General features: G+C 39.2%; 1 protein-coding gene across 2 annotated transcripts in view; it reads right to left on the bottom strand.

Moving 5' to 3' along the window:
* Positions 1-631: 631 nt before the first annotated feature.
* The window catches only part of EPHA7 (EPH receptor A7), a 170,101-nt gene continuing 158,236 nt past the window's right edge, over positions 632-12,496 (bottom strand). For both annotated transcript variants that reach the window (XM_073336778.2, XM_073336777.2), the window contains exons 15-17: positions 9,374-9,567; positions 5,357-5,512; positions 632-2,647 (exon numbers count right to left, since the gene is read on the bottom strand). In XM_073336778.2, coding sequence (XP_073192879.1) covers positions 2,533-2,647; positions 5,357-5,512; positions 9,374-9,567 — 465 coding nt within the window. In that variant the 3' untranslated portion in view covers positions 632-2,532. The remainder of the gene's footprint in view (positions 2,648-5,356; positions 5,513-9,373; positions 9,568-12,496) is intronic.

Here is a 12,496-nt window from a genome sequence, read left to right on the forward strand (position 1 = left end):
GACACTCAGATATGATGTGTTTCATCGTTTGTGCCTCTTGAACACAGTCGCATACAGGTGTTTGCCTCATTTTCCATTTAAAGAGGGTTTGTCCACAACTCCCATGAGATGTGTATATTTAGAACTGGGGCTTTCAAAATGGCCTAGTGGAGTTAGGCACCCAAATTCCATTGCAATATGATGGGATGTGGGCAGCTGAGTACATTAGGCCCCTTTGAAAAGTCCAGCCTAGGTTTCTTATTGTAGATTTAGTGTCAAGATTTTCAAAACTGGCTGCCTACAACACAACACAATTGCTAACTTAAGTGCTGGAAGGTTTAGGTGCATTAGACTGAAAATTTGGGGTTGTGGTGCATTTTGTCTTCTAATATTAATAATTTTCTAAAAAAAAATTAACAGTAAAAAAAGCCTGCTGACTTATGTGTATGCAAATAACTTCATTTCTTCTGAGTTGATAATCTAATGGTAAAGAAGAATCTTCGCCGTTCTTTCTTATAGCCAAACCAGGCCATAAAGTATGCTTCTCAACATGACTGCAAAGGGTTGTGAATTGTATAAACGATCATATATGGACACTGAAAAATAATCCTTGTGAACATTGTGTTATAGTTCCAAAAATATATTTACAGTCTATTACAAAGATTACAAATGGAAGTGTCTATGTAACGGGATTATGCTAATTAAAAGCTTTTTACAGATTTTCTTCAACGAAGGCAGAAGGAGAAGAAAATTGGCATAATCAAAGTGATTTTTCTAATCAAACAAATAAATAAAATGGAAAATGTAACACTGTACAGCGATAAAAAAAGGGGTGGGGTGGAGGAAGGAATGATCCATTTGAGTTTTCTGTAGCTGTCTTTGGTCCTAAATGTGGGAAAACACATTATGTAGCACTGAAAATACATGTTCTTTTGTGACGCTCTGCAAGTAAAATAGAAAAATATAGTGCATTTTCAATGTATTCAGAGCTCACTACACAGAAATGTGTGTACAAAACAAGACAGTATAAATTAAATTTACAAGTTTTACAAAGGAACATTTACAGTTTTTTTGTGGATGCCCACATTATCAAACAAGACCAATTCATGACTGATCCCTGGGATCTTTCTCTATCAAAATCAACGGAAGCAGCCCAATTCTCTTTGGAAGTTCAGCATTTCACTGAAGGGGTAGTTCACAATTTTCATAATTTCTGAAAGCATCTCTCTGATGTGTATACATTCCTGCAATATCTGTAGCCACGCTTTCTTATTGCTTATGGTAGTTTAACATTTTAGTTAAATAAGGTACATATATAAATAAAAATGGTGTAAAAGTTTTTAATTGAGCAAGTACTTTTGCACTCAAGTTCCCAAATGAATGTGTGTGTGTGTGTATGGTGTTGGTGTTGAGAGCAATGAAAGCTAGTAAACAATGTGACAATTCTGAACTGCCCCTTGCCTCATGCTCTACAGTTCTAATATCAAAGGTAAATTCTTATTCTCACAGCTGGACTGCACTCAACTGAAATGCATATAAAATATATGCCAGCCATTTCTCTCAGATTTGCTAATGCAGAGCATTGAAAAAAATGTGATGTGCTCAGATTAAAATAGGTAACACTGGAGAACTGCACCTGACTTCTGAGGCACTCCTATTATCATCCACTCCATAAAATACCTCAGTTGGTTTACAGTTATGGATCTACTCCTTAAAAAATCTCATCTTAAATCTAGTCCATTAAAATCATCTTGCAAACAATTTGTTAAAAGTGCCTTGGACTACTTAGGGGTCATTATTGCTTTTTTTTCTTTTTTTCTTTAAAAGATAATATATGTTTAACCTTAAAAAATTCTTTAAAAAATATCAGAGCTCTTAGCAACTTGCATTTTCTTGACTCCCTGCCAGTTAGCAAACCATGTCAATACAGTGTTGATTTAACAGAATAAAATGGCACAAAAAAGGATATCAATGTTTGGACAGATATATGTTGCTCAGTCATGCTTGTTACATTTCTAAAACTTCTAGTAACCTTTCAGAGGTACCCAGTGTAGTAATGTGTCATAGAATTAGCCCTAGAAAGGTCCAGAGATATAAACATCATACTAAAAGAAGGTCTTTATGAAGAATAAACACAAATGATTAAAAAAAGATTCTTAAATCAAGATTTAAGGAAAATATTTTGCTGAATTTAACAATAGTATCATGATTTTATCTGACAAATATATTCTTTTTTAAATTCTTTATGTACATTTTAAAAAGTCTATTAGATAAAAAGGAGGTTAGAGAGCTCAAGGTGTTTGTATGTGTTTCAGGTAGTACTTTGTTTATTGTCACTGCTGTTTTCCTTGCCATCAGTGGTGGATCCCAATTCCCTTTTAGTAACCTCTGGTGGCACTTAGGAGTTCAAGTCTGTAGGTGCTTCTTGTAGATCTTCTCTTCACTGCAGGAAGGACCCAGGAGATCAAGTGTCTTCCAGCAGCACTTCATGTATACTGAAGGCCAGTGCTGTTCTCTCAGTCCGTTACCTCCCTCATAAGGGAGAAATGTCTATCACACTTGGATGCCAGTGCCATGTAAATGTAGCATTTGTGCTCTCATAGTCTGAATGCTGCTCATAATTTTCTTTTGATGACCAACCAACGTGATCCCTAAACTCATCACATCACTGGGAAAGATAAATGTGTACAGTATTAATTATTCGATGTACAGTGCACTTATATGGGATAAAGGAGTCACTTAAAACTGAGTAGTACCCTGGGCACCCATGTTTGAATATACCAAAGCTATACTGGAGCCTCATATCAATATTGTGAATTGTGCCTAAAACCCTACTCGATCTTCTCATCAGAAATATACACATTTCCCTAGTTTTGGGAGTGAGATAACATTGTTTTGCATCACTTATCATGTGTAACTGTACCTACGAAGAAAACTCAGTGTAGGAAAACACTCCTACTGGGATGCTTTCAGGATAAAGTCACTGTATAAAAGGAAGATTACTGTGACCACATTGTGCCCTTTAGAGACATGCATGTAGGAAACCTCCGCTACCATATAGGTGGAAGGTAGGGTGGAGCTGTCTCTATAACGCCATCCCCACTACGTTCTGACCTGCAAAGCCTCTCTGGGAAGAGGGTGGAATGGGCAGGGCCTGCGGCTCTGCTTCATGAAAGCCAAGAAGACCTCTAAGAGACCACAGAGCCAATATAGAGGCACACTCGACCTCCAGCAAACCTTTGTGCTCATGCTAACCACCTGGTTCCTTTGCAAGGATGCAAATCCCTTTCTCCACAACACAGACAGCATGCAAAAAGGGTACCCACATGGCCCCTTAGTATGCCAACATTTTTACGGCTGACTTAGAACAATGCTTCCTCAGCTCTTATCCTCTTACACACCTACTCTACTTGCGCTACATTGATGACATCTTCTTCATCTGGACCTATGGGAAGGAGGCCCTTGACGAATTCCACCAAGATTTCAACGATTTCCACCCTACCATCAACCTCAGCCTGGACCAGTCCACACAAGAGGTCCACTTCCTAGACACTACAGTTCTAATAAGTGATGGTCACATAAACACCACCCTATACCGGAAACCTACTGACCGCTATACTTACCTACATGCCTCCAGCTTTCATCCAGACCACATCACATGATCCATTGTCTATAGCCAAGCTCTAAGATACAACTGCATTTGCTCCGATCCCTCAGACAGAGACAAACACCTACAAGATCTCTATCAAGCATTCTTAAAACTGCAATACCCACCTGGTTACGTGAAGAAAAAGACTGACAGAGCCAGAAGGGTACCAAGAAGTCACCTACTACAAGACAGGCCCAACAAAGAAAGTAACAGAATGCCACTAGCCATCACCTACAGCCCCCAACTAAAACCTCTCCAGCGCATCATCAAGGATCTACAACCTATCCTGAAGGACAATCCCTCACTTTCACAGACCTTGGGAGACAGGCCAGTCCTCGTTTATAGACAGCCCCCAAACCTGAAGCAAATACTCACCAGCAACTATATACCACACAACAAAAACACCAAACCCTGCTACAAACCCCGGTGCCAACTCTGTGCATGTATCTATTCAAGGGACACCATCATAGGACCTAACCACATCAGCCACACCATCAAGGGCTCATTCACCTGCACATCTACCAATGTGATATATGCCATTGTGCCAGCAATGCCCCTCTGCCATGTACATTGGTCAAACTGGATAGTCTCTACGCAAAAGAACAAATGGACACAAATCTGACATCAGGATCATAACAGTCAAAAACCAGTAGGAGAACACTTCAGTCTCTCTGGTCACTCAATAACAGACCTAAAAGATGCAATTCTTCAAGAAAAAACTTCAAAAACAGATTCCAATGTGAAGCTGCAGAACTGGAATTAATTTGAAAACTGGATATCATCAGGCCTGAATAGAGACTGGGAGTGGTTGCGTCATTACAAAAAGAAACTTAATTTCCCCAATACTAATTTCTACCTACTGTTACTCACACCTTCTTGTCAAATGTCTGTAATGGACAGCTCTCTTATCACTTCAGAAGTTATTTTTCCTCCCTTGGTATCCTGCTGTTAATTGATTTATCTTGTTAGACTGACCTCACACTTGCTAAAGCAACCCCCATCCTTTCATGTATTTATACCTGCTCCTGTATTTTCACTCGATGTACCTGATGAAGTGGGTTCTAGCCCACAAAAGCTTATGCCCAAATAAATTTGTTAGTCTCTAAGGTGCCACAAGGACTCCTTGTTATTTTTTCAAAATCTTCCAGTCCTTGAGATATGCTCGTTAGCAGGGAGTGATCTGGGGGTGGTGGTGGGGTGATTTTCATATACATTAAAAAATGGGCTACAATCTTTCTGAGAGTCTGGTACATATGTACTACCCAGGTGGCCCAAAAATTCAAACACTGGCCATATCTGGGCAGCTGAGAATTCCCCCTTTTAGTGGGAGCTCTCAGCTGCCACGGCCAGCTTCTAAGCCTCCTGCCTCCTCAGCCCGAGCATAAGGACATGCCAGGGAGGAGAAGGGGGTTGTTCCTGTTCCACTGATGTCCTCTGCCAATTTTATGTTGGCAGACAGTCCTAAAATGACTGTTACTAACTGGAATAGGTTAGAGATGCTGCTGGGCTGCTCTAAACTACACTAATTGTGTAGGGCAGAGAATCAAGAAGACAGGATCTGCTCCCTGGACTCACTCTCCTGTGCTGAGTAAACCTCAGTGAGGACAGAATCTGGCCTTACGAACTGAGTTTGTACTATTTGGGTCTAGTATTTTGCAACTTAATATTATTTGGCTTTTACCTAGAAGGTTGCTAAATGTAGGTCAAACATGCCCAGTGCCAACTTACTCAATAGTCATCCTGGCTACTGATTCAAGAGAGTTGTAGCCTGCTGCTGTGAAGTTATCCTTATATCTTTCCATCTTAATAGCTTGTAACCATTCTCCTACAGAGCAGAACGTGGTGAAATCGGGAGTGTTCTGGTCCAGAAGAGGGCTAATTGGTCTAGGCAGAAGAAAACAGTAACATAAATTGTTTCCTAAAATACTAAACCATAACAGAGTATTTGGCAGAGTCAGAGAAGGTGGAGGATAGAAATAGGAATAGAAAAATATAGGGTCAAATATGCAATTTCACCTGTTCTGTTAATTGTTTGCTATGGCTAGCAATCACGTATGTAAGAGTATTTTGCAGCTTTTGGTAACGTTCCCCTTAGCATATTGTAATGCATGACAAAAGTTCATTAAGAGTGAAGTCAACCTGATGGGCTACTGTTATCCACTGGAAATCAACATTCTTTTTTATTATCTGTAGGGCTGTCAAGTGATTAACAAAAATAATCGCAATTAACTACACTGTTAAACAATAGAATACCATTTATTTAAATATTTGTGGATGTTTTCTACATTTTAAAATATATTGATTTCAATTACAACACAGCAAACACAGATTACAGTGCTCACTTTATATTTGTTTTTGATTACAAGTATTTGGACTGTAAAAAAGAAGAAAATAAATAGTATTTTTCAATTCACTTAATACAAGTACTGTACTGAAATATCTTTATCAGGAAAGTTGAACTTCCAAAGGTAGAATTATGTACAAAAAAACCTGCATTTAAAAATAAAACAGTGTAAAACTTCAGAGCCTGCAAGTCCACTCAGTCCTACTTGTTCAGCCAATTGCTCAGACAAACAAGTGAGAATAGGTGTTCTCATGGCACTGTTGCAGTCAGCATTGTAAGATATTTACGTGCCAGATGTGCTAAAGATTCATATGTCCCTTCATGCTTCAATGCCATTCTAGGGGACATGCGTCCATGCTGACGACAGGTTCTGCTCGATGACCATCCAAAGAAGTGCAGACTGATGCATGTTCATTTTCATTACCTGAGTCAGATGCCATCAGCAGAAGGTTGATTTTCTTTTTTGGTGGTTCAGGTTCAGTAGGTTCTGCATCAGAATGTTACTCTTTTAAGACTTCTGAAAGCATGCTCCACACCTCATCCCTCTCAGATTTTGGAAGGCACTTCAGATTCTTAAACCTTGGGTTGAGTGCTGTAGTTATCTTTAGAAATCTCACATTAGTACCTTCTTTGCGTTTTGTCAATCTGAAGCAAAAGTGTTCTTAAAATTTTTACTTCTGGAGGAATTCTGCGTCACTGCGTGTGCGCAGAATTCATGACCCCAGCAGATTTCTTTGCTTTCCCCCCAGAAAAATGACTTCTGACAGGGAAGCAAAAGGAAGCCGCAAGAGTGGTCACACACCCTTTTCCGGAAGCGCAGGCAGGTTGGTTCAGGCACCGGAGCAGCCAATAGAGATGTAAATCACCGCAGTTGTGTGTGTGAGAGAGAGAGACACTTTGTCCCTCTCGCTCGCTTTTGCGGCATGCTTGGCATGGAGGGGCAGGGTTTCGGGGTGTTTCTGAGGAGGTAGGCATGGGACAAACACTGTCCTTTCAGGCGGAGCAGAACATAGCAGCCTGCCTGCTTAATGAATTGTTCCCATTCTCTTTGCGAATTCCCCCAGGAGTAAAATAGGTGTAAAAGTTTTAAAGCTCCTTTACATTGCCAGAGTGGTATAAAGGACAGTATGGCCTTATAAATGCTTATGGTGCTTTAGTGATCAGAATTGGTCTAAATTTTTGGACTAAATTTTGAGTTTGGTTCCTCAGCCTTCACTTGGTCTTCAATTGGCTATGATGCAACACTGAGCGTGTGGCTGCATATATCTGTTGACTAATAACTAAAAATAAAGATCAAACCTATGTACATTACTATTAGGCAAGGGGGTTTGGGAATTTTCTCTAATGCTCCCCACCTCAATTCTCTATCCATTTTATAATAGTTTAAATAAATTTACCAAAATAATTGAAACCAGAGTGATTATATTGCATTATTTTGACAAATAAAGAAAGCAAAATTTTATAATATCATGCACCAACTTTTTAAGTTTCTGCTGCAGAATTATTAGTTTTTTGGCGCAGAATTCCCCCATGAGTAGCTATAATATGAAATATATGGCAGAATGCGGGTAAAACAGAGCAGAACACATACAATTCTCCCCCACAGAGTTCAGTCACAAATTTAATTAACGCATTATTTTTTTAATGAGTGTCATCAGCATGGACGCATTATATCCTGTAAATATAAACAAACTTGTTTGTCTTAGCGATTGGCTGAACAAGAAGTAGGACTGAGTGGACTTGTAGGCTCTGAAGTTTTACATTGTTTCATTTTTGAGTGCAGTTATGTAACAAAAAAACCCTATATTTGTAAGTTGCACTTTCACGATAAAGAGAGTGCACTACAGTACTTGTATGAGGTGAATTGAAAAATACAATTTCTTTTGTTTATCATTTTTACAGTGCAAAAATTTGTAATGAAAATAATATGAAATATATGACAGAAAATATACACTTTAATTTCAGTTAACACCAAATACAATATATAGGAAAATGTAGAAAAATATCCAACATATTTAATAAATTTCAATTTGTATTCTATTAACAGTGCGATTAAAACTGCGATTATTTTTTTTAAAATCACGATTAATTTTTTTGAGTTAATCGTGTGAGTTAACCAATTAATCAACAATCCTAATTATTTGTATTATAGTAGCACCAAACAAGATCAGGGCCCCATTGCCCTGGACCCTGTACAAGAACATCATCAAAAACAGAATCCCCGCCCCAAATTGCTTGCGATTCAAATAGATAAAACAGACAAAGGATGGAGGGAAACAGAAAGAGAGAAAGATGCAGTGACTTTCCTCAGGTCACACATGAGGTCAGTCTCAGAGCTGGGATCTGAACATGGGACTCCTGACACAAGATAACTGTGACTGAGTAACTCATGGGAGCAGGCAAGTTATAAGAAGAAAACATTGAAGTCATACCAAAAAATTAAGTAAGATCAAATGGCTGAATGGAATTAAAAATAGAGTCATGAGGGTAAACAGGAGAGGTCACTCTGCAGCACAGTATAAAAAGGGTGGCTATATAGACACTGTATTTAAGCTTGGCAGAATTTGATTCTTTTTTATATTTTTGACAGAAAACAATGTTTATTTTTAAGAAAATTGTATTGATTACATTTTCACAGTTCTGGGAAATCTGGGGCGGGGGGGGGGGGGGGCTGGCTCAGACAATGGTAGGATCGGACAATAATTATTTAATGACAGCCGACATTGAGATTCAAAAAGTTAAAGCTTTTTAACCACTGAAACAAAAATTTTCAACATCACATGTCAAAATAAATATCTTTAAATCAAACCCTAATTAAGTTCTCAAGCAGCCTTTTTCTCACTTTGCATTTGTAAACGTTGATTATTATTGATGGAAATATTTTGTCATCGGTTTGCGGGTAAGCACAGTGAAATTGAAGTTTCCCAATAAAAATCAAATTCTTTCGAGCTTAACTGTATTACTACTATTATTTTTATTGCAGCAGTGCATAGAGGCCAGGACCCCATCATGCAATCACAGAGACAATGATGGTCCCTGCCCTGAGGAATTTATAGTCTCAATAGACAAGGCATACAAAGGGAGGGGTGTGGAAATGGGATAGAACATACAAGCAGAGTGAACAGAGTTCATGGTTTGCCAACAGGAGGAACGTTAGTGGCAAGATTTTTTTCTTCTTTTACTTGGTATTTTTGATTTAGGTAAGTCATTTTTGGGTGGATTTTATTGTTACTGAATGGCATCTAGGGAAGAAATGGGGAGAGAAGGAACAAAAAGGGAAGGAAGAAAGGAGAGTAGCGGGAAGAGCAGCTGGAGGGAGCTGGATCCAGCAGCTAATCAGAACACATTCAGAGTCAATATATGTTCAGAGAATTATAAACCCTCACTGGCAGTTTTCTTACCTGCTGCAGGTTCCAAGAGGGGTTTTCAAACTATTAGGGTTCCGAATCATTTTGTCCAAAATACCAACTATCTGCTCAAACTTTGGCCTTTCACCACGTTCCTTTTGCCAACAGTCCAGCATGAGCTGGTGAAGACCTGCTGGGCAATCCATGGGTGCTGGCAAACGATAGCCTTCTTCAATTGCTTTTATAACCTAATGGCCAGAACAAGAGGATTTCATCAAGGGAGAAATATTTAGAGAATGAATTTTAATAACTGGGAAAGAAATCAAGCAACTAAATTAAACAGTCAAAGCATCATGAAAGCAGAGTCTGTTGTTTTGACACTAGAATTCTTGTTTTCATACAATACCCTTGATTTTTATCTTCTCTGATTATTGAACATATTACTCTATGATGTGCAGAACATAGTTGTATTACCTAGTCAAATCAGCAGCAGGGAGCAACAATTAAATTCACCTAGGGTGCAACAGATAAATGGATAGATAGAGATATTCTAGAAAGCAATATTATTTGCCCAAAGGCCTTTAAGAGAGAGGATGCAGTTGAAGCACTGATTTGTAAATGGATACGAGTCTGTGCATTTACCCACAAAATCCCCAAAGCCCCCAGACTTTAAAAAAAATCAGGAAATATTTAGTGGACAGAAATTATTAGGAAGAAAAAATTGCATATTATACCAATCCATGTTATTAGAGGCAAACAAGCAATCTGAATACAGTGTGATACGGGAAAGTGAGGCCTGGCTGAGTGATATCTTAATGTAACAGTCTAAAGCAAGGTCAGACTTAATATGAGAAGGTGGCACATGCTGATATGAGGGAGGACATAATGTCTGAAGCAAGAATTACACCCACTGTTTGACTTCCTCAGTCAAGTCCATTTGGATTTAAGAGAAAGATAGAAATGATAAAGGAAAAATCACAGGAAACTGCTATGCACCTTGCAGGCAGGATAAGAAAGCATGTCAGGAAGCAATGCAGATAAGAAAGGCTTGTAAAAAAGGACGAAAAAAACTGTTTGTGGGAGATTTCAAGTGCAGTGACATTGACTGACATAATTGTATTAGAATTGCTAAGGAAGGGTGTCGATTCTTGATGGGGAGTACACAGGACTGTTTCCTCTCAGTTTGTATCAAAACCAAGACCAGGTCTAGGCTTAGCCCTATGAAATAAATCTGCCATGATAAATAAAAGTTGGTGAATATCCAAGGTTTAGTCAATACTATAACTTCATCTATAAAATACTCCATAGGATGTGTGAGAAAGTGCAAGAGCACTGGACTGCAAACTAAAGGCAACTGCAAAGAATGCAGAATGAACTTCAGAAAGTTGGTTGGAATCAATGGTTGTATCAGAATCTTTTACAGAGGGGAAGTGAAGCCCCAGGAAACATGGTCTAGTGCAGTGGTTCTCAAAGCCGGTCCGCCGCTTGTTCAGGAAAAGCCCCTGGCGCGCCGGGCCTGTTTGTTTACCTGCCGCGTCCGCAGGTTCGGCCGATGGCGGCTCCCACTGGCCGCGGTTCTCTGCTCCAGACCAATGGCAGCTGTGGGAAGCAGCGCAGGCCAAGAGACGTGCTGGCCGCCCTTCCGCAGCCCCCATTGGCCCGGAGCGGCGAACCGTGGCAGTGGGAGCCGCAATCGACAGAACCTGTGGGTGCGGCAGGTAAACAAACCGTTCCGGCGCGCAAGGTGCTTTCCCTGAACACACGGCAGACTGGCTTTGAGAACCAGTGGTCTAGTTGAAATGGCTCTCATCAGAGACGGGTTCAATACCCTGCTCTGCCACAGATTTCCTTTCTGACATTGGGCAAGTCACCCAGCCCCAGTGTGCCTGCGTACTCTATCTGTAAAATAAAGAGTAGCACTTCCCTACCACACAAGGGTGTTGTGAGAATAAATACATTAAAAACTGTGAAGTTCTCAGCCCCTTCAGTAATGGGGGCTATATAAATACCTAAGATAGACAGTGACGAAGAATACTCAGAGATAGTACAAGTGCCACTCAGATAACAGGAGGGTGAGGGTACAAATAATGGATACTGTATACACACAGGAAAAATATTTTGAAGAGTGAGAGATAAGATCCGTTAGCAAGATTTATGGGGAAAACCCTCACATTTAAAAGAAACAATGATTCAAAATGAAAAAAACAAGTGCTATTCTGATATGCTAAAGAATGAATACAGGAATTACAGACAGAAGAAAAACACACATCAAAATCGTTTTTTGTATCTCTCATTATAAAAATATCAGTTTTAGGTCAAACTTGTAGAGACAATCAGTGAATAATAAAAATGCATCCAGACAACACCACCACAGTCATTAAAAGGTTAAAGGGATTTAAAAATGACAAGATTCCTAGGAATGACAACATACATTCAAAAGCTTTAGAGGAAGTGGCAAATGAAATGAGAGGCACATTAGCAAGTATTTTTACATGCTCACTGTGTTCTGGAGAGATCCCAGAAGATAGATAGGAAGGGACTATGATAATGACATTATTTTTAGAAAGGCCTTAGGGATGCAGCAGAACCAGTGTCTTTGACATCTGGTGTGAGCAAACAAGTCTGAAGGATCAAATTGGGAAACAAAAAAGAACGGATTTGGCTATAGCCAGAATGGTGGGAGTAGGAAGAAGGTGATTTCCAAAAGATTAAAAATATAGTCTATGCATGTTCAAGATTCAAAGAACCAAACTGACAGTTAATAGCTAAAATTTTTGGTGGCTTTAAAATATTACTATTATGTAAAGGGAAAAAAACAGTTCTAAACTAGATAACAAGCAGTAAATAAAAATGAAGGGATTTTTTCTATAAACTATAATCATATAGTTTATAGGAACAAATATAGCTAATCGAATACAGCAAGGATTCATGCTAATAGCACAGATTCATATCATTTACATTTGCCTCAATTCTCTGTTCCTCAATTTCTGTGCTTGGCCCATTGTTTCTTTTAGACACCTTTGTGCTTCCAAAATTTCCAGGCTGCCTGAGGACCTGCCTAGTCCAGGCTTAAGATAAGGAGCTACCAGCTCTGGGGATAGAGCTGTGTTAATTGGGTACTGTGATGCTTTGTTTGTTGTAACAGGTCACTGCCAGGGACGCTCCTTTTTTAAAATG

Source organism: Lepidochelys kempii, chromosome 3, assembly GCF_965140285.1.
Source record: "Lepidochelys kempii isolate rLepKem1 chromosome 3, rLepKem1.hap1, whole genome shotgun sequence".
Classification (NCBI taxonomy): Eukaryota; Metazoa; Chordata; order Testudines; family Cheloniidae; genus Lepidochelys; species Lepidochelys kempii.